This window comes from Coregonus clupeaformis, chromosome 35, assembly GCF_020615455.1.
Source record: "Coregonus clupeaformis isolate EN_2021a chromosome 35, ASM2061545v1, whole genome shotgun sequence".
In the NCBI taxonomy this organism is placed as follows: domain Eukaryota; kingdom Metazoa; phylum Chordata; class Actinopteri; order Salmoniformes; family Salmonidae; genus Coregonus; species Coregonus clupeaformis.
The window spans coordinates 5,198,910-5,222,176 of NC_059226.1; the positions used below are offsets into that span (position 1 = coordinate 5,198,910).

General features: G+C 45.0%; 1 protein-coding gene across 1 annotated transcript in view; it reads left to right on the forward strand.

Moving 5' to 3' along the window:
* LOC121550327 (homeobox protein cut-like 1) overlaps positions 1-23,267 on the forward strand; it is a 252,369-nt gene that overhangs the window by 69,328 nt on the left and 159,774 nt on the right. Inside the window, exon 2 of the mRNA XM_045210770.1 lies at positions 8,640-8,750. Within this exon, the coding sequence (XP_045066705.1) occupies positions 8,640-8,750 (111 nt within the window). The remainder of the gene's footprint in view (positions 1-8,639; positions 8,751-23,267) is intronic.

Genomic DNA, 23,267 nt, shown 5'->3' on the forward strand with positions numbered 1-23,267 from the left:
AAAGAAATGCCACCCCACACCATGACTGACCCACCGCCAAACCGGTCATGCTGGAGGATGTTGCAGGCAGCAGAACGTTCTCCACGGCGTCTCCAGACTCTGTCACGTCTGTCACATGTGCTCAGTGTGAACCTGCTTTCATCTGTGAAGAGCACAGGGCGCCAGTGGCGAATTTGCCAATCTTGGTGTTCTCTGGCAAATGCCAAACGTCCTGCATGGTGTTGGGCTGTAAGCACAACCCACACCTGTGGACGTCGGGCCCTCATACCACCCTCATGGAGTCTGTTTCTGACCGTTTGAGCAGACACATGCACATTTGTGGCCTGCTGGAGGTCATTTTGCAGGGCTCTGGCAGTGCTCCTCCTGCACCTCCTTGCACAAAGGCGGAGGTAGCGGTCCTGCTGCTGGGTTGTTGCCCTCCTACGTCCTCCTCCACGTCTCCTGATGTACTGGCCTGTCTCCTGGTAGCGCCTCCATGCTCTGGACACTACGCTGACAGACACAGCAAACCTTCTTGCCACAGCTCGCATTGATGTGCCATCCTGGATGAGCTGCACTACCTGAGCCACTTGTGTGGGTTGTAGACTCCGTCTCATGCTACCACTAGATTGAAAGCACCGCCAGCATTCAAAAGTGACCAAAACATCAGCCAGGAAGCATAGGAACTGAGAAGTGGTCTGTGGTCACCACCTGCAGAACCACTTATTTATTGGGGGTGTCTTGCTAATTGCCTATAATTTCCACCTGTTGTCTATTCCATTTGCACAACAGCATGTGACATTTTATTGTCAATCAGTGTTGCTTCCTAAGTGGGCAGTTTGATTTCACAGAAGTGTGATTGACTTGGAGTTACATTGTGTTGTTTAAGTGTTCCCTTTATTTTTTTGAGCAGTGTATAAACTATTGGAACCAAGACATAAAAATAACTGATATTGGCACAAGATGGAGGGAAAGTTGGAACCTAACTAACAACATTACAGTTAACTAAAATGTACGCTTAATGCAGTATAAACTAATGAATATAATTTATTACACAAATTCTACAGCACAACTTTAGAGTCATGTCTTAAATGTAAAACTAACAATGACTCCATAATACATGTCTTCTGGGAATGCTATCAAGTCCAAAAGTTATGGGCAGCGTTACACATCTCCTTCGCATAAAGTTGATCACGCTGTTGATTGTGGAATGTTGTCCCACTCCTCTTCAATGGCTGTGCGAAGTTGCCTAGATATTGTCAGGAACTGGAATACATTATCGTACACGTCGATCCAGAGCATCCCGAACATGCTCAGTGGGTGACATGTCTGGGGAGTGTGCAGGCCATGGAAGAACTGGGACATTTTCAGCTTCCAGGAATTGTGTACAGATCCTTATGACATTGGGCCGTGTATTACATGCTGAAACATGAACTGATGGAGGCGGTTGAATGGCACGACAATGGGTCTCAGGATGTCGTCACGGTATATCTGTGCATTCAAATTGCCATTGATAAAAGGCAATTGTGTTCGTTGTCCATAGCTTATGCCTTCCCAAACCATAATCCCACCGCTACCATGGAGCACTCGGTTCACCACATTGACATCAGCAAACCGCTCACCCACATGACGCAATACACATGGTCTGCGGTTGTGAGGCCGGTTGGACGTACTGCCAAATTCTCTAAAACGACGGTTGGAGGCGGCTTATGGTAGAGAAAGTAACATTTAATTATCTGGCAAAAGCTCTGGTGGACATTCCTGCAGTCAGCATGCCAATTGCACCCTCCCTCAAAACTTTGAGACATCTGTGGCATTGTGTTGTGTGACAAAACTGCACATTTTACATTGGCCTTTTATTGTCCCGAGCACAAGGTGCACCTGTGTAATGATCATGCTGTTTAATCAGCTTCTTGATATGCCACACCTGTCAGTTGGATTGATTATCTTGGCAAATGAGAAATGCTCACTAACAGGGATGTAAACAAATGTGTGTACAAAATGTGAGAGAAATAACCTTTTTGTGCCTATGGCAAATTTCTGGGATCTTTTATTTCAGCTCATGAAACATGGGACCAACACTTTACATGTTGCGTTTACATTTTTGTTTGGTGTACATTTTGGAGCGTAGCATAAGGTAACCAGTCTATCCAGTATGAATATTAATATAGTCCACACTCAAAGGCGGTTACTCAAATTTGTTTAATTTTGTAGTATAGGCTAGACCAATTATGTACCAAAGACATCTTAAATCAGTTTTACTTTATGTTTTTCTGCCATGCGTCATATGCGGTAGGTTATGTATTGTATAATGGCACAATCATAATTTTAATTCTGTTTTTTGGGGGCATATTATAGCATAAGCTATAATATGCGTATGGGTGTTTTGAATTAATCATCACCTTAGAAATCGCTGTCCATTTCGTTGTGTTAGGTTTTGAAACAACGTCCACAACGACCATGTTTTACACTCAGTTTCAACCTGCTGTTGAACTTCTTTCTTCAAATTGATCATCACAGTGTGGTGAGTTTCAAAAGCACAATAGTGTTTTGATGATTGCATTTGCATTGACGTCAGAGTGGTTAGAGGGACAATAGAGCCCTGAGTACCAGGCCATTAGGACCTGATGGTAGTTAGCAAGTTGGGTACTACCAAAGCATGTCCAGAGTGCATAAGAGGAGATTACTTTGACTCAACGGTCACATAGACGTTTACTGCGGTCGTGACTCATGACTGCCGGTGTGGCGGTAATACGGTCACCGCAACAGCCCTAGTCACAAAAGATGAGATGTATTTTCGGAAAGTAGAAAGAATGTAATATGAGCAACAACAAACAAAAAAGTGAACTGCTGAATCAGTTTTCTGACTAATGCATGCTACATTTGGATTGGTTTGGGGTCTGCAGACTCACTTGTATCTTAAACATTTGACTTAAACATTTTAATCAGGACCGATGCGTATCGGTGAATCCTTTCATCCCTACTGGGAAGAAATCAGCTCCAACAGCGTAACGGCAATATCTGCTCCCCATTCGTTTTGTGTTGCATACATACAGGAGGGCTACACAATGCCTTTGTGTCTTTTTCTGCACTGTGGCAATTTAACAGAGGATAAATTACCGTTTTTAAGCACATTGCCAGCGGGTGATGAAGTGAGTTTTTTGAAAACCTGCACCTGCTTACGCTCAAGAAATGGGGTCAGTTGATGCGCAGAGAAACTTTGTTTTGTCTGCTGTTACCCAATTAACTTTTATTTAGACTGTCAGCCTATCACGATATTCTATTTGGAAAGATTCAAAGCTTCATCTTGAAAAGCTTTTTGCATGAATCTGAAGTTGGTCAGCGGTTCCCCACAACAATACCAGCTTTATAAAATGCCCTTTGTCTTTATTGGTTTCAATCACAGTAAATTTTTCTATTGGCCCTAAATAGTATGTATAAGATGGAAGTAGAAGCCTAAGTATTGTTGTCCATTACTTTACTCCAATTAGGGGAGGGACGGTAGCGTTAGGGGAAAATAACAGTAAAGAAAAATATATTAAAAAATATATATATATTCAAAAAATGTATGGGGGATTGGAAATGATGCAGACAATTACATTGATGGAAGCCACAATCTATCTGCAATATTAAAGCTGATCTACCCCTTACTTATTATTTTTTAATAATAAAATTAATTTTAAAAAAATGGTGATCTGGTCTGTTTGAAGGGTTGTCTGTCTCCTAGTAAACACGGTCAGGATCCTCTCTAGTTATCCGACCAGAGAGAGGAGAAAAAAGGAGAGAGATAAAAGAAGAGAGATAGACGGCCCCTCTAATATTCCCCTCCGAGCATGCAGCTGATAGCATCTGGCACAGGCGAGCTCTCGAGGGAGCGCGGTAATGTGTTCCATCAGCGTTTACTACTGAACAAATTAACTAAGACAAGCACTGCTGCCTGAGCCAGCAAAATTCTTTCATTAGCAAAATTATGAAGCCATTATTGAGCACAATTCGGTCCTTTATTCAAGCGCTGCTGCTTGAAGAGAGGCGGCAGGGCCCTGGGGGGGCTGGACATAGGGAGGGGGGCGGGGGGTAGGAAGCGTGGGAGGGGTTGGTGAGGTTGGTCACGCCCCCCATTGATGGGATAGTCAACATTTGTGATGGTGAATTAAAGGTATAAAAAGAGAAAAATCAAAATCAGCAATAAAAAATCATGAAACTCCTGTCAATTTGGTGAAAGCCTATGTTCTATTAGTGGGTAAAATAAAACAATTCCCCATGATTTTACTTCTAAGTGATCCACCTGTGAAAATCAGGAAATCGTTTAGGAACGTGTCATAGCTATATATTTCTCATCACTGGAGATGGGGGATTACACACTATCACATTACATAACTCTTTTAAAACAATTACCGGCACTCCAGATCAGCAAATCAGCCAATACATGATATGGCCATACTTGTCTAGAACACATCCATCCGTTTATATTGTCATGACAAAGTATAGATTTCTCTTAGATGTGCTCAATTTAAACAGTGTACCAAATTATTCACCTCAGTTTCTCCTTCAAGTACCATGTCTCAATGCGCCATGTCTGTAGGAAACAGAGATATTACAGAAAGGAGGAGATAGGAATCCCATTGGGCAATGAATGGAGAAACGCCCCACCCAACTGACTGTCGACCAATCGCATTCACGTTGTAATGCTGCGCCATGAGGTTGCTAAGCTAATTGTCATGCAATGCGATTATAATTATCTCGGTGGGAAAGCAACGTAACACTGCTCTCACTCAGTGGCAGGGACGAACTGCAAGATAGACTCCTAAGTTGATAGTGCAGTTTGTATAGGATATTTTACAGCCAGCTAGCTATTTCACAATACTTCATATTGATTTTGGTATTATTGTGTAGTTATGTTTTCTAGCTAGCTACCTAGCCAGCCAGCCAGCCAGCCCAGGGAGATAGAGAACATTGCATTGTGGGTTTTGTAGTAGACCTGAGCGGCAACAGATTTCCCAAAATGTTTTTGTCCAAGTCATTAAGGTTTTGAGGCTGGCGTTTGGCAACTCGAACCTTCAGCTCCCTCCACAGATTTTCTATGGGATTAAGGTCTGGAGACTGGCTAGGCCACTCCAGGACCTTAATGTGCTTCTTCTTGAGCCACTCCTTTGTTGCCTTGGCCGTGTGTTTTGGGTCATTGTCATGCTGGAATACCAATCCATGACCCATTTCAATGCCCTGGCTGAGGGAAGGAGGTTCTCACCCAAGATTTGACGGTACATGGCCCCGTCCATCGTCCCTTTGATGCAGTGAAGTTGTCCTGTCCCCTTAGCAGAAAAAACACCCCCAAAGCATAATGTTTCCACCTCCATGTTTGACGGTGGGGATGGTGTTCTTGGGGTCATAGGCAGCATTCCTTCTCCTCCAAACACGGCGAGTTGAGTTGATGCCAAAGAGCTCAATTTTGATCTCATCTGACCACAACACTTTCACCCAGTTCTCCTCTGAATCATTCAGATGTTCATTGGCAAACTTTAGACGGGCCTGTATATGTGCTTTCTTGAGCAGAGGGACCTTGCGGGCACTGCAGGATTTCAGTCCTTCACGGCATAGTATGTTACCAATTGTTTTCTTGGTGACTATGGTCCCAGCTGCCTTGACAAGATCATTGACAAGATCCTCCCGTGTAGTTCTGGGCTGATTCCTCACTGTTCTCATGATCATTGCAACTCCACGAGGTGAGATCTTGCATGGAGCCCCAGGCCGAGGGAGATTGACAGTTATTTTGTGTTTCTTCCATTTGCGAATAATCGCACCAACTGTTGTCACCTTCTCACCAAGCTGCTTGGCGATGGTCTTGTAGCCCATTCCAGCCTTGTGTAGGTCTACAATCTTGTCCCTGACATCCTTGGAGAGATCATTGGTCTTGGCCATGGTGGAGAGTTTGGAATCTGATTGATTGATTGCTTCTGTGGACAGGTGTCTTTTATACAGGTAACAAGCTGAGATTAGGAGCACTCCCTTTAAGAGTGTGCTCCTAATCTCAGCTCGTTACCTGTATAAAAGACACCTGGGAGCCAGAAATCTTTCTGATTGAGAGGGGGTCAAATACTTATTTCCCTCATTATAATGCAAATCAATTTATAACATTTTTGACATGCGTTTTTCTGGATTTTTTTGTTGTTATTCTGTCTCTCACTGTTCAAATAAACCTACCATTAAAATTATAGACTGATCATTTCTTTGTCAGTGGGCAAACGTACAAAATCAGCAGGGGATCAAATACTTTTTCCCCTCACTGTAGCTACCATGTGTGTTTAGGGATTTGCCTCCCTATCTTTGTGGGTGTGTGCAGGCTGGGGTTGGGCTGACTCTGTGAATTCCTGTTGATAAAAACCTAATTATTCGCCCCACCCCATTCCCCTGTTCGCCTGGACGGGCTCAGAGGGGTCCCAGAGACGCGGTGGCGCATTAAACTCTGGTTGGGAAGCCTGGCTCTAATCAATTTGAAGTGATTAGCCAAATTGTTTGCATAATGGACTTAACGGCAGCATCTGCTAATCAGTCTCGAGCGTTAACTTGACAGAAGCTTTTTGGGGAACGGGGCGTTCCTCTTTTCCACTTCTCTGAACCACCCTCCTCCTTCCGCCCCTTGTTTCTCCATTCCTCTCTAGTCTAGATACTGCAGGAGAGGTAGAGAGGGAATATAGTTGCTGAGAGCTCCAGTACAGCTAGCCAGTGCTAATGCGTTAGCTCCTAGGGCTAGCTAACTCTAAATATTTTCTATTAGCTTCTCTTCTGCTCACCTCTGCTCAGTGCCCCTGTGGCGAACTCTGGTTGCTGTAGCCTTTCTGTCATATGGGCCCCCCGCCGCTAGCGGCCAGAGGCAGCGGAGTGGAGATAACATGCAGTGGGCCTCTCCCTGACCCTGGGTCAGTGTTGCCCACCAACCCTTCTACCATGACATGGGAACAGTTCCCCCAACACCCACCCCACAGAGCTGCAATTAGCATACCCACTGCGGGCAGCAACGTGCGTGGCAGAGGTGGCGCCACAGGAGTTGGGGGCAAAGGTTGACGTCCTGTTGCTATGCAGCAACACCCCTATGACTGGTGAGCAGACGACGCATCAATCGATGTCACTGCTTTAATGAACTTTCTTGAGATATGACGCACACACCACACAAATGGCCTTATAAAGGCCTTTTTTAAGACACTCACTTTTTAAATTGTAACCAAATTATTTTAGTCTTGAAGCCCAAGTAGTAAATGGGGTCTAGGGTGACTCCCCAAAAAGGAACACAGTCTCTATTTCATAGACTTTCCTCTGCAGTGAAACAGTTCTTACAGTACTTGCTGCGGCCCTTCTTCGACAATTCTTCCCTACTAGACTAGAGGAGGATCTGAGAGCAGATAAAAGGGGGGCGAGAGAGACTGAGAGAGCTGTGCTCTAGCCAGTCTGCTGTGTGTACTGTATGCTTTAGCTACCCCCCCCAGACATGGTGGTGGTGGTGGCTGTGTGGAGTAAAGTGGGGGCGGCAGTCTGGCTCGTTCAGTTCCAGCCTAATTAACTTGATTTGTTCCCTGCATCTGGCTTCCAGATGTCAGCCTCGACTGTCTCTCTCTCTTTCTCTCCCTTCTCTATCTCTTTCTCGCTCTCTCTCGCTCTATGCCTCTCGCTCTATGCCTCTCGCTCTATGCCTCTCGCTCTATGCCTCTCGCTCTATGCCTCTCGCTCTATGCCTCTCGCTCTATGCCTCTCGCTCTCTGCCTCTCACTCTAAGCCTCTCTTTCTCAGAGCAGAGCAGAGACAACACACACACACACAAAACCTCATCAAAGGCCCACCTGAGACTGCTTGTCAGTCACTTCACACATCCAAATCCATTGGGGAAATATTTCTTCCTCTGATACTAACTATAGATTCTCGTGGCTTACATTCTGAGAGTATAGGCCTATATAGGTTCAGCTGTAACAGTGTGGATATTCTAAGGGTAGTATCCTGGTTTGTCCATGTTGATCTAGAGTCAGTGTTTATATCTTCTCCTGGCACCTCTGTCCCAATATTGATAATCTGGGATCTGCCCTATGACATTTACATGCCTAGCGACCATAAAGGCTGCTGGTGTATTTCTAATGAAGCCCGTGAGAAAAGCTATTTCGCCCCATATGTCTTTTCTCTCGCTCTCAAATATATATTTTTATAAGCTGCGTAAATGCTGCTTGGATCTAAGTGGTTTTATGGCTTTTTTCACACTTCTGTCTACACTGTACAGTATGTGTGTCTGCAACTGTGTGTGTGTTTATTTTTCATAGGGGTGTGTGTGATGCCAGCCAGTGAGTAGTCATGGTGCCTGTGCTAGTGCCATGTCTAGGTCTATCTGTCGGTCTCTCTGTCTGTATGGATGGAAAGGACAGGAGATGAATCCTCCTTTTGAGGTTGACTAAGACCAGTCTGTTTCTCTCTTTCTCTTCTCTCTCATGCCACCCTCCCAGTTTGGCACTAGTGGTGCCAGACTACAGGGGGTCAAAGGGAGAGGAAAGAGAGTGAGGGAAAAGAGAGAGTTAAAAGAAGAGGGGTTTTCTTGTTTGTCTGCTGATGTAAATGGAGGTCATCCTCCACAGAGCCCTGTGTAATCATTCTGTCATTTCTTCTCCTCCCCCCTCTTGGTCCCACAGAGAGAACTGGACGCCACCGCCACAGTCCTGGCCAACAGACAAGATGAGAGCGAGCAGTCTAGGAAAAAGCTCATCGACCAGAGCCGCGAGTTCAAGAAAAACACACCAGAGGTGAGTATCTGCTTTGCTTCTGCCTGCCCGTCTTTCTACACACACACACACACACACACACACACACACACACACACACACACACACACACACACCACAGTAGTAGAGGCACGACAGAGGACACGTCTGTGTTGGTGTTACGGACATTCAGCATCATAGCTGGACAGACGTGTGTGCGTGTAGACCCCGTCATCAATGCCTCTATTGTCATCCGATGGGCCGCATCACCCGTCCTGGTGAGGGAGGTTGGGGGTGGGTGTGGTCGGGGAAATGATGCCCATTCAAGCGGAGGAGACAATGTCCTCTCATTGTTCACTGGCCCTCCCCCCCAACTATTCTTTCAGCTGGTTCCACTGGCGTTTCTTGTCATCATGGGCTGTGTTTATTTACCTTTTGATTGGCTGAGCTCCTCATTTGTTCCTCATTGGATTCTACTTCCCATGCGGTCCAGTTAGCCCATCCTTACATTAACCCATGCTAGCATAGTTCATTAAAGCACCATTCATTACATGTCATTACTTAGGCTACTCAGTGCCCCCTCTTGTAAACTCCTACTCTATTCAGGTTTGGCAGTACAATCTGAAACCCTCTGGGCATCCCATCAAAGGATGAGAGTAGGAGTCAGTAGTCCCCAGCCATCCCCTCAAACTGAACTCTATTACTCCACTACGACCACCTTTTAGGGAATATGCTTGTCGCATGGTTGGTCAAGGCTGTTCTGGCCAGTTTCGACAGGCCCCACTGCTTTTCTGTGAAGTCATGTCCTGAGTTGGGAAAAACTAGCGACGCGTGTGAGGAGTTTTAAGGAGTGAGCGGTTCTTTATTTACAGAAAACTCTGTTGTGGATCTGATTAAGCTGCCAGGGCTTAGGCATGCTGGCAAGGCCTCAGCAACGACGGAACAACGTCCAATAGAGGCTTCAATTACCGATATGTCAACATATTTCGCCACGAGAACAACAGTGGCGTGATTCTAAAAATGGCAACCGAATTGAAGGCCCACAGTTGTAGATTATAGAATAGATGTTTGATATTTTTAAAATATGATTTTAACCAAAGAAATACACAAGAATAATCTTATCCCTTCTACCCTTAGCTCCCTCGACTGTTCCCATTGAAGAGTGACCACTATTTAGCCTATTCTCCTCAGCCTCGTCTGTGATTCAACCCTTCTACCACCACTGCCATCATTTTTACAGGTTGCCATTTTCTCATGGTCCTAAAATGCATCGTGGCAATGACATAAACCCTCTATTCAGACAGAAAATGGGGCAATTTTGCGCTGCAGAGTTCCTCAGGGGGGTAGATTAGTTTTCCCCCTAAATCTTGTAAACACCAGGAATGCGTGACACTCCAGCTGTGCGGAGTGGTGCGGTCATTGTGTCCACCCACCCGCCTAGACTCGCCTCGACATCATGTGACCCTTTTGTGTGGCTCCTCCGTCACCATGGCTTTCCTCTCCTCAAACAAAGCTGAGAGAGAGCAAGAGAGGGAGAAAAGAGCACATAATGCAGAGAGAGGAGGGGGAGAAGAGAGGAGTGAGAGTTGACAGCGGGAAAGAGGAGAGCGCAGGAGAGAGCATGAAAAAATAGAACGCAAACGAGAGCGAGAAGAACAAACAGACTGCAGGTGGGAGGACCGACGAGTGGATATTACCGGGCACTTCAGCTTCATTTACTCACTGTAGTTGATACAGAAATGTATCTGTTCAAACAATATTGACTGTAAAGGGATAACAAAAAATATTCATCAAATGTACTGAATGTACTATTTCACCTGCATACAGTCTGACTACGGCTTGGTGTTTTAGAACTGGACCCACCTGAGTTAGCTTGTCCTCAGGGCCCATTAATCTTTTTGGTTGCGTTACAGTAGGCTGCCGTCCAGGTTACTGTCATTGTCATTTCTGTGTTTCCGTTCTGCCCTTGAGCCAGGTAGTTAACCCCCAACAACAACTGCTCCCCGGGCACCGATGACGTGGACATCGATTAAGGCAGCCCCCCGCACCTCTGATTCAGAGGGGTTGGGTTAAATGTGGAAGACACATTTCGGTTGAATGCATTCAGTTGTACAACTGACTAGGTATCCTCCTTCCCTTTCTCAGAGCAGGGCTGCCCTTCCCTGTCTGGACCCTCCTAAACACACACACACACAAGCGTGTGTGCGTGCGCACGGGCAAAAAATATGCGTGCAGACAGACACACACACACACAGACACACACACAGAGCAGCGCACCAATGCTATGTGCTGTGTCAGCAGCTGTGCCATGCCTCATTCTGGGCCCTGATGACCCATGGTGCTCTGGCACACAGAGGCAGACCTACTGCACAGCAGACACAGACACAGAGGTCAGGAATGATGTGACTTTGAGAGCTTGAGGACAACACCTCCACAGGACAGAGGGAGAGGAGAGGAGAGGATAGGAGAGGGGGGTGGACTGAGAACCAGCTTGCATTTGGCTCATTTAAATCCCTCCTATGCAGAAAGTCTGCACGCCATTCTGAGGTTTGTATTCAATACCTCAGCACTACACCCCCAGGTTGTTGTTGTAGTAGAATATTCTGAATAAACGTACCAGTTGAAATGAATGGTAAATGGCAGAATAGTCTTACAATAACCTATTGGATAAGTTGTGTGTTTGATTTTGTATAAGTTTGTATGTATGACGTCCCATTGGCAGGTGGTTTCTCTGGTGACTAGAGGCAGTCCTTCTGCAGCAGACAGATTGAGGGTACACAGTCAGTGTTTGGTACAATCATTGGTTCACTGCCCCAGAGGCCCCTTTCTTAGTCAGAGGAGTACGCCCCCAAAGTCATAAACTCTACTAAGAAAGGGAGCGGACAAAGTGGCTTAGTCACTTTCAACATAATGGTCAAGTTTATGTAACTCCTTGGTTTGAGTTCGTAATAAATTCTGTTGAAAATGTCCATTGAAACTCAAAGGAATGATGGATCACTTTGTAGAATTGGGCCTTGAATAGGAGATGACCCTGATGTGAGTAGAAATATACAGAACATCTCTTTCATTAAGAGTGACATTGTGTCAGTTCTGTTAGTCTATCCTCCCTAAGATATGGCTTGAGTACTTTATTTGGGGACTTAAGATGAACCCGGAGTTATTCTGACTGCTCAGAGGAGGCCGTTAGCCAGCCTTGATGAATAATCTCCCAAAATGAAGTCAAGAACAGATACAAGGATACAGTGCGATAGCAAACACTATTGATATATTTGTTCAGCTGATGCAGTGCTCCACCAAACAAATATAGTCTTGTCCAGGGAAGAGCTGGGATAAGAATGTCAAGGGCATTTTGCTCCTCTCCCCAGCTAGCTCTATCTTTGATCACGGCATCCATTGCTGCTGTCCCCTCCCCTCTTTCTTCCCTCCTTTTTTTGTCAGAAAATCCCTCCCGAGTTACCACTCCCAATGAGTGTTGATGAATAAATGGAAAATAAAAACCTGTTTTGTCTCCGGCTCCGATAAATCAGGCTTCTTTTCCATTTAAACTGTCCAGGGCTACAATTTATGTTTGAGCTTAATAACCCGTTACTAAATTAATCGTGCTGGGGTTTTGGCTGGGAGGCTGTGTTCTCTGTGATTCTGTGAACTCTGTAAGAGAGAAAAAAGAGAAAATAAAGAACTGATTTGGTTGCCAGAATGGGCCCAGAACCCAAGGTACAAAACATCAAGGGGTTCCGGCAAAGGGGTGGAAATTTCATCCCTCTGTCGCTTGGAGCTGGAAAGCTACCTTAATTACTGAGCTGTTCAGTGGGGGCTCAGGGTTTGCTAACTCACTCCGAGAAGGGGAGTTTTGGCCACCCTCTCAAAGTGCTTAGTGTCTCTTCCTCCTCTGCACTCCTTGTGAAGATATTTTTGGGTTGTTCGGTTCATCTCCATTTTGGCTCAGAGTGCAGACTCTGCTAGTGTTGCATGTGACTTCTCTCTCACAAACCGTTTTCTGTCTGAAGATGGTAAAAGAAGGTATTGATTACCTCTGTTTTTTGTTACAGATTCCGCCCGATAACTTCTAAAGGAGTTGTCTGAAATTGAAAATAGGGGGATTTCTACACCTCTTTACTGTTCTTTAATGCATGAGCGTTCAGTCCTTTATTTTGTCAAGTGGAATGATAAGATGGAACAAGTAGTTTAATGAACGAGGGGATTTCTAGCGGCGTTATCACTGTTTGACCTAACAGCTGTACAGTGTTGCAATTTGTCTGTGTCTGATAGAGGCCTGATACAGTGGGGAAAAAAAGTATTTAGTCAGCCACCAATTGTGCAAGTTCTCCCACTTAAAAAGATGAGAGAGGCCTGTAATTTTCATCATAGGTACACGTCAACTATGACAGACAAATTGAGGGAAAAAAATCCAGAAAATCACATTGTAGGATTTTTACGGATCAGTCGTCCTGCAAAGGGACCAGGACGACTGATCCGTGTAAAGGAAAGAATGAATGGGGCCATGTATCGTGAGATTTTGAGTGAAAACCTCCTTCCATCAGCAAGGGCATTGAAGATGAAACGTGGCTGGGTCTTTCAGCATGACAATGATCCCAAACACACCGCCCGGGCAACGAAGGAGTGGCTTCGTAAGAAGAATTTCAAGGTCCTGGAGTGGCCTAGCCAGTCTCCAGATCTCAACCCCATAGAAAATCTTTGGAGGGAGTTGAAAGTCAGTGTTGCCCAGCGACAGCCCCAAAACATCACTGCTCTAGAGGAGATCTGCATGGAGGAATGGGCCAAAATACCAGCAACAGTGTGTAAAAACCTTGTGAAGACTTACAGAAAACGTTTGACCTGTGTCATTGCCAACAAAGGGTATATAACAAAGTATTGAGAAACTTTTGTTATTGACCAAATACTTATTTTCCACCATAATTTGCAAATAAATTCATTAAAAATCCTACAATGTGATTTTCTGGAGAAAAAAAATCTCATTTTGTCTGTCATAGTTGACATGTACCTATGATGAAAATTACAGGCCTCTCTCATCTTTTTAAGTGGGAGAACTTGCACAATTGGTGGCTGACTAAATACTTTTTTCCCCCACTGAATGTCCACCTTACACCCCTCTTTAAGAGACACGTCCTTCCTCTTTTTTTAAAGATATATTTTTGGCATTTTTATGCTTTATTGGATAGAGAGACAGTGGGAAAGATAAAGGAGAGATTGTGCTGAAAAATCAGTGGGCCGGATTGGAAACCCATGCTGCAGCGGTTAGACTGCTAGATGACCCTAGGCCACACGTCCTTTTTCTCTGCTGGAAGGTGCATTTGTTTTCCAACAATTCAATGACAGGGCCTGTTTTTTCTCCTGTTCAATAGGCTTTGTCGCCATCAGAGAGAAGTGGACTAAACCCAGGGACACGCTTTGTGAATAAGATACAAGGACTTTCAGTAGATTAAATCATTCTAGACATGTCTGCGTGGAAGAGGTTCACCTGATTCTGACAGAGTTCAGGAGTTTTGACTCAGCCCTTTCAAAGTTTGTCAGGTGATATTTGAGTTTGATATTTGCCTCGTGACATAAGACGCCCTTTTGTATCATCTGAGTAAGAGTCTAACCGTATGGCATCACCAGAATTGTGGGATGACGTCATAAGTGCTTTTGTCAGGTTGACCTACTGATTTTCATATGAGAGTTGATAGCTAAGAGGTAACCGCCGGAGAGAGTGAGGACTGAGCTGAGTGTCTGACCTGAATCAAGAGAGGCCTTCATTTAATTACTGTCATCTCTGTTTGTTTTGTATCCTGAAATAGACACAGGTTTCCAAAGTGTACTCTAACCGACCGGGGACGTATGTTTGAAGCCAAAATGTATGTATGGCATAGGACTTGTACAGACCGTATTCAAGAACACCAGAAAGGTCTTTACCTCAAATTGTTTTGTTGAAGATTTTCAGTCCTCACAGTAGTCGGATAAAAAGCACATCATGATGAATGCCCTGCATTTGGCAGGAGGGCCATCGTCGTCTGCTTGCGCATACTGTACGTAATTACACTGAGTATACAAAGCATTAAGGACACCTACTCTTTCCATGACATAGACTGACCAGGTGAAAGCTATGACCCTTATTGATGTCACTTGTTAAATCCACTTCAATCAGTGTAGATGATGGAGAGGGGACAGGTTAAAGAAGGATGTTTAAGCCTTGAGACAATTGAGACATGGATTGTGTATGTGTGCCATTCAGAGGGTGTATGGGCAATACAAAAGATTTAAGTGCCTTTGAACAGGGTATGGGTAGGTGCCAGGCGCACCGGTTTGTGTCAAGAACTGCAACGCTGCTGGGGTTTTCACGCTCAACATTTTCCTGTGTGTATCAAGAATGGTCCACCACCCAAAGGACATCCAGCCAACTTGACACAACTGTGGGGAGCATTGGAGTCAACATGGGCCAGCATCCCTGTGGAACGCTTTCGACACCTTGTAGAGTTCATGCCCTGATGAATTTAGGCTGTTCTGAGGGCAAAAGGGGGGGATGCAACTTAATGTTTGTTAAATCAGTGTATCTCTGCCATCAAGCTTCCCTCAGTGGTGCCCCATGAATGCGCCCACGTATGCTAATGATCCTTATCCCTCTCTGGCTGTGGCTGTGTTGAAACAGGCTTTGGAGTGTGATTTGTCCATATGTGGACAGTGTGAAAGAGGCTTTATGTGATAAACTACCCTGAAATGGTTGTCTGAGCCGCTTCCACAGTAAAACTATTTAAATAAAGCCATATTCATCCCCCGCCTGTCGCGCTCACATATTTCCAGTTCAGTAATGCATTAGAACCATTGATAGCAGGCCACGTTTTGTGAAAAATATTTGTCAGTGAATTTCACCACATGTAAATACCTCCACCAGCCTAAGTTGGCCTTTTGATAGGAACTCCATTCCAAGCATTTAATTGTAGCCAAACCCCATGCATACAAAAAGGGTGTTTACAAACCGTGTGAAAAATACGACTCCTCTGCTCAACAACATCAATACAATTAGCATGTTGGACACCACAAAATTGCACTGGAGCCATTCGTGGAGACACTGCAGGAGCCAGACGTCTGTTTTTAGACTGGTGTTTATATTGACCTGAAATCAGATTTGACTAAACATGGGAGCCTCGGATCAGGTTTAAGGCAGAATATTGTGGTACTGTACCTGGAAAAAGGCCATATGTACATGATCCAATCAATCAGGGCGGCTGGGAACAGCATTACTGTGTATAGGATCATTTTTGCTCAGGCTGGTGGCCCCTGTGTTTGTTTGGTCCCTGAGATGGCCGGGCCATTGGGGGTGTCTTCTCCTGTTGCAGTCGCTCAGCCCTCCACCCAACCAGCCTTTCCTCACCCTGCGACTGCGAGCCCGCCTGCCTGCCTGCCAGTCGGCCCTGTCTGCCTGCCTGAGAATGTGCTGTACAGTGCCGGGGGATTTCTGAGGCTGCCATGGCCTATCAGAGGGAGCAGCAAAGTGAGCGTTCCTGACAAAGTGAATATAGTAATTAGGGCTGATCCGTTGGCACGGTGCCCAACCCCTGGCTGACTGGCGTCTCGCACAGTTAATTATAGCCCTTCTCTTTAACACGACGCGGGGATATTTACCAGCCAGACAGCCAGCCAATGAACCAACGAGAGAAGAGAGAGAACCTCCGCTGCCGACGTCTCCTGTTCGCCTCTTTGCATTCAAACCCCGGCTATTGATTTCAGAGGCGGGCCTGGTAATCCAGCCTGACTGTGGAATTTGGTGGGAGAATGTAAGGAGGACAGGATGGAGAGGTCTGTCTGTCTTACTGACTCTCCCAGTCTCCCACACACAGCTCGGCAGGGGGTGATTTGACGATGTATGCCAAGGGGACATCTCCTGGAAAAGTGCTACCCCGAGTCTGTCTACATCATGTACTGTACTCTGTCTGACACATAGTCTGCATCTTAACTATGCTAAATGAATGGGCGGAGTGGGTGAGCGAGCGCTAACTGCGTAATACAGAGACATATACATAAATTGAGAGAACATTATCCCTGTGCCCGTGCTTAAGTGTGGATGAGGGTCGTTTGTGTGTGTGAGGGGTTCATCAGAGAACCACGGCATCAGTGATATACACCAGCACACCAGAGAGTGACCCCTCTTTCTGACCCCTGCCCAACATCAGCCCCTGTCTCTGGGACACTGTGAAAAGAGGGGCCACTCCTACACGCAGCTGTAAATCTGAATTCCAGCTTCGCTCAAAGATCCCAAAAGGAATGGAAATGGTTCCGATAATATAGCTAATCCCTATGGAACTTTCCCACGCAAAGACTCTCCGTTTACCGTCTTTAAGCCCCCCCCCATCATTAATTATTACAATTACCCTGAGCACTGTGCTCACTGAATACAGTTTACTTTTTGTCTTGAATGTCACTTAATGTAACAATATACCCAGATTAATTTCACAATATGTCACAATACATTGAAAGGTTATGCAAGATGATCTAATCTCTGTTGATTGATTCTGTGCTGATGAGTTGTACTGTATTTCCCATAGACCGATGATGGGAAGCTGCTCTTAACAGTGATTAGGGCTGTGATGATTATGGAATTTGCGGTAAAGATTAGGCCTAATTCTCATGCAAATGACTAGGGTTATTGTCATAATTGTCATTTTGAGCTTGTAATGCATCTTTGAAAATTAGCTACAGCATACCTACAGTGACTTCAGAAAGTATTGACACCCCTTGACTTTTCCAAATGTTGTGTTACAGCCTGAATTTAAAATAGATTAAATTGAGATTTTGTGTCACTGGCCTACACACAATACCCCATAATTTCAAAATTGATTTATGTTTTTAATTTGTTTTAGAAATTAATAAAAAATTAAAAGCTGAATTGTTTTGAGTCAGTAAGTATTCATCCCCTTTGTTATGGCAAGCCTAAATAAGTCCAGGAGTAAAAATGTGCTTAACAAGTCACATAATAAGTGTTTAACATGATTTTTGAATAACTACCTCATCTCTGTACCCCACACATATAATTATCTGTAAGGTCCATCATCGAGCAGTGAATTTCCAACAGATTCAACCACAAAACCAGGCAGGTTTTCCAATGCCTCGCAAAGACGAGCACCTATTGGTAGATGAGCATGGTGAAGTTATTAATTACACTTTGGATGGTGTATCAATACACCCAGTCACTACAACGATACAGGCGTCCTTCCTAACTCAGTTGCCAGATAAGAAGGAAACCGCTCAGGGATTTCACCACGAGACCAATGGTGACTTTAAAACAGAGTATAATGGCTGTGATAGGCAAAGAAATGAACTTAATGTCCTGAATACAAATCGTTATGTTTGGGGCAAATCCAACAACACATCACTGAGTACCACTCTTTATATTTTCAAGCATGGTGGTGGCTGCATCATGGTATGAGTATGCTTGTCATCGGCAAGGACTAGGGAGTGTTTTAGGATAAAAAGAAACGGAATAGAGCTAAGCACAGGCAACATCCTAGAGGAAAACCTGGTTCAGTCTGCTTTCCAGCAGACACTGGGAGACACATTCTCCTTTCAGTTTCAGCAGGACAATAACCTAAAACACAAGGCCAAATATACACTGGAGTTGCTTACCAAGACGACCTTGAATGTTCCTGAGTGGCCTAGTTACAGTTTTGACTTAAATTGTCTTGAAAATCTATGGCAAGACTTGAAAATGTCTTTCTAGCAATGATCAACAAACAGAACTTGAAGAATAAAAAAAACAAAATGTACAATCCAAATATTGTACAATCCAGGAGTGCAAAGCTCTTAGACTTTCCCTGCCAAAGGTGATTCTAACATGTATTGACTCGGGTGTGAATACTTATGTAAATAATTTTCAATACATTTGCAAAACTTTCTTAAAACATGTTTTGACTTTGTCATTATGGGGTATTGTGTGTAGATAGGTGAGAAAAAATTAATTCAATCAATTTTGAATTCCGGCTGTAACACAACAAAATTTGCAATAAGTCAAGAGGTATGAATACTTTCTGTAGGTACTGTAATACAATATAGCACAGCTTTGAATACAACACAGCTTTGGTGACACCCTGGTCTCACATTTTTTATTATTACTATATCTACTTGAAAATAAAGTTTACCCCCTCCTAAAATGAATGTATTAAGACGATTATGATTTAGTAAAACATTTATTCACGGTTATTGTCCATAATTGTCAATTATACGATTATTGTGCCAGCCCTAGAGGTGATAGGTTTAGAGCCCTTTGCCCCCAGAGGTGTGGAGCACAGAGCCAGCTGGGGGAGTCAGTGAGTCGCAGGTCAGTCTATGGTGTTTCCCACAGCACTCCCTTCATCTGTCTATTAGGAGCGGCCATTTTGCGCCATGCGCATGCCTCAGTGTGCCTCCATACCTGATGGTGCCTCATAGCTGGAACGTTGAGCCTAAAAACCCTCTGGAGAAAAAAAATAAACGGTGGAACATGTGGACTGCTGATGCATTTGCCATCGAAAATGCCCCAACTCATGTATTTTTTTCTCTCTCCCTCTCTTTTTTAAGCTCACTTGTTTAATGCACTGGTACATTGCATATCTGCCTAAAGGATTTGGTCCATCTGGCCAGCTAATGCTGGGGTTGATGGAAGAGTGGAACTGACAGGAGTTGAGCGTGTGCCATTTCCTCTTCCGCTAGGGCTGTGTGATTGCTTTCCACAGACTCTCTGGGACAAAAAGAGGTGGGGTTCTTGGGTTTGGAGGACCGCTGGGAGACCGATGGGCATGGGGGCATCCCTCACTGCAGCTCTGACAGCATTCAGTACAAGACACTGGATGCCAGCCTAGTCATCATGCCATCCTGCTGCAGGATAGGGCTAAATGAAGGTTCTCTCCATTTTGGCTCCAGTTCCCCTTGGTGGTATTGTCCATTGTCATGTACTCTGAAGGCAGTCAATCAACAAAAGGAGGAATCATTGTTAGACATGAGGGTGGTCTTCGAGTGCTCTCATTACAAACTAAGGTGTAAGGCCTCTTATGCTAGCAGCTACAGGTACAAGTGTGGCATTACTAGCATCTAAAATTTCATAATCTAGCTTCCATTCAACACATCTTGGTTTAATTGGTTTCCCTCTACATAAAACAGATTGTTATTGTTGTTGTATTCCAATGTCTTACTGGCCGTTTACACTATACAAGCGACACTCGCCTAGCCACGCTAGCTTCAACCTCATGTGGGTGCTAACAAGCTAGCAAGCAAGCAAGGTAGTGATATGTATTAACAACCATTGTCAGCCAATCCAGTAGGGGTTGGAAGCTATGGTGAGCTTCGATTGGTCACTCATGTCGCGGTATCGCAGAGGATTTGAATAAAGTTCAGTTTTCCCCAACTTTAGCCTTGCCCTGTTCAGCTCCCTCACCCATGATCGCATCACTCAACGGTACGCCCGTCCACTCCGCTTCTCTCGCTTTCCTTCCATTGAAAGTGAATTGCTTCAAATGTTTCACCGCGTGAGGCAGCTTCCTAGTGTAAACGCAGAGTCACAAGTGCACAGCCCAGACACATGGCATTTCCCCCCATTCGTATACAAGAAAGGTTGGTATTACCTGAAAACCTTGCGGTAACCTCTTGGTGCCCCTGCACAAATGAAAAATGCACCCACTGACCGTCAATAACACGGTGGCACCCACTTTACATTAAAGCACCTCAGCACCTCACTAGATACTAGCTGGCCCTCCGGTCTACACTGACCGAGGGGGGCGACGAGGGCGCTTTGGAGGGGGCCCCCAGTAGTCTCCAGATCAGGCGATTAGAGTAGGAATTGGATATGGTCCCGCTAGGCTCCGGCTAGCCCCCCAGTACGGGGGAATGATTGCACAGCGACTGGGAATAGGCCTCTCCCTCTGGAATTCAGCTGCACTCCTCGGCCCTCCTATCCCAGCATGCCGAGGGGGCCTGCCATCCGTCTTCCTGTGTCTCCCCCCCTTATTCCAGCAGATAAGACCCTGGACAGCCACTAATGCAGCTGGGTCCTGGTCAGTATGGGTTGAAGCAGCTCATAACATGCTCAAGCACACACATACAAGCCTGTATGCACACACGCAGTTTGCACCCGTATACACCCACACACAATTGCTGTCCTCAATATTTGCTTTTTTGATCAAATTTGACCATATTTGAGGCAAGATTTGTTTTTTTTTGCTGTCTGAGAGCCATGTTTTTGTGTCTACACATGTATGTTTGTTCGTTTAATGTTTTTACCTTGAATGAATGTGTAGGCCTACAGCTGTTCGTTGCAGATTTTCATATTAAGCTCTGAACAATTCACATGTACACGGAGTGTACAAAACATTAGGAACACCTGCTATTTCCATGACATAGACTAACGAGGTGAATCCAGGTAAAAGCTATGACCCTTATTGTTGTCACTTGTTAAATCCACTTCAATCAGTGTAGATGATGGAGAGGAAACAGGTTAAAGAAGGATGTTTAAGCCTTGAGACAATTGAGACATGGATTGTGTATGTGTGCCTTTCAGAGGGTGTATGGGCAAGACAAAAGATTTAAGTGCATTTGAACGGGGTATGGTAGTAGGTGCCAGGCGCACCGGTTTGAGTGTGTCAAGAACTGCAACACTGCTGGGTTTTTCACACTCAACAGTTTCCCGTGTTTATCAAGAATGATCCACCACCCAAAGGACATCAGCCAACTTGACACAGCTGTGGGAAGCATTGGAGTCAACATGGGCCAACATCCCTGTGGAATGCTTTCGACACCTTGTAGAGTCCATGCCCTGATGAATTGAGTCTGTTCTGAGGGCAAAAGAGTGTGCAACTCAATACTAGGAAGGTGTTCCTAATGTTTTATACGCTTAGTGTCTAGACGGCACCCAAGACATTTATCCATATTGTGGGTGTGAAAAAGAAAGCACGATTCAAAACCCCTTGGGAGGGTCTGAGAGAGACTGTCTGTGCGTGTCTTTTTCCAAATATGCCATTTTACGTTAATCCAAGGCTATAATTTATATTTTTTAATGAATAGTTTGTTTGTTTTGTGTTTGTATATGACTATGCATGTCTAGTAGTGTGTGTCTCATTGTATGTCTGCTTGTGTATGTGTGTTGCTTTGTCTGGGTCTTGTGTGTGTGCACTTTTGTGCGGTCACATCCTCACCCCCCCCCCTCCTCCTCTCTGCGTCTTCGCGCGTCATCTCCCTCTGTGGGTGGTCGAGGAGTGGGAGCCCGGAGATCAGGTTTCAAGGCGGGCTGGAGGGAGGCTGGCTTCTGTCACTCAGAGGAGGCTCAGAGCTCCGTCAGGGTCGTCCCCCCACCACACACACTACAGACACGCACTACAGACACGCACACAGACACACAAAGTACACACTCCCTGTGTTACCGCTGCGCTCCCCCGGGTTTTATATTTACACGGGCTCCTGTTACAGCCAGTCAACAGTGTGCTTGCCTTTCCTGTGCTTTTCATCACCAGTCCTCCGCCGGCCCTCACTGGCCCCTGTAAGTACCCACTCACTGACAACGACAGCCATGAAAACATACATGAAATGAGTTTGAATAGGAAATATAGCAAAATGCATAGGAAATGTAGTCATTGACAAGGTTAGAAATAATGATTTTTAATAGTTGTCAATTTGCTGAGGTAATCTGAAGAGATTTCACCCCATGCTTCCTGAAGCACCTCCCACAAGTTGGATTGGCTTGATGGGCATTTCTTACGTACCATACGGTTAAGCTGCTCCCACAACAGCTCAATAGGGTTGAGATCCGGTGACTGTGCTGGCCACTCCATTATAGACAGAATAACAGCTGACTGCTTCTTACCTAAATAGTTCTTGCATAGTTTGGAGCTGTTCTTTGGATCATTATCCTGTTGTAGGAGGAAATTAGCTCCAATCAAGCGCCGTCCACAGGGTATGGCATGGCGTTGCAAAATGGAGTGATAGCCTTCCTTCTTCAAGATCCCTTTTACCCTGTACAAATCTCCCACTTTACCACCACCAAAGCACCCCCAGATCTTCACATTGCCTCCACCATGCTTGACAGATGGCATCAAGCACTCCTCCAGCATCTTCTCATTTAGTCTGCATCTCACAAATGTTCTTCTTTGTGATCCGAACACCTCAAACTTCGATTTGTCTGTCCATAACTATTTTTTCCAATCTTCCTCTGTCCAGTGTCTGTGTTCTTTGGCCCATCTTAATCGTTTCTTTTAATTGGCCAGTCTTGAGATGGCTTTTTCTTTGCAACTCTGCCTAGAAGGTCAGCATCCCGGAGTCGCCTCTTCACTGTTGACGTTGAGACTGGTGTGTTGCGGGTACTATTTAATGAAGCTGCCAGTTGAGGAACTGTGAGGCACCTGTTTCTCAAACTAGACACTCTAATGTATTTGTCCTCTTGCTCAGTTGTGCACCGGGGCCTCCCATTCCTCTTTCTATTCTGGTTAGAGCCAGTTTGTGCTGTTCTGTGAAGGGAGTAGTACACAGCGTTGTACAAGATCTTCAGTTTCTTGGCAATTTCTCGCATGGAATAGCCTTCATTTCTCAGAACAAGAATAGACTGAC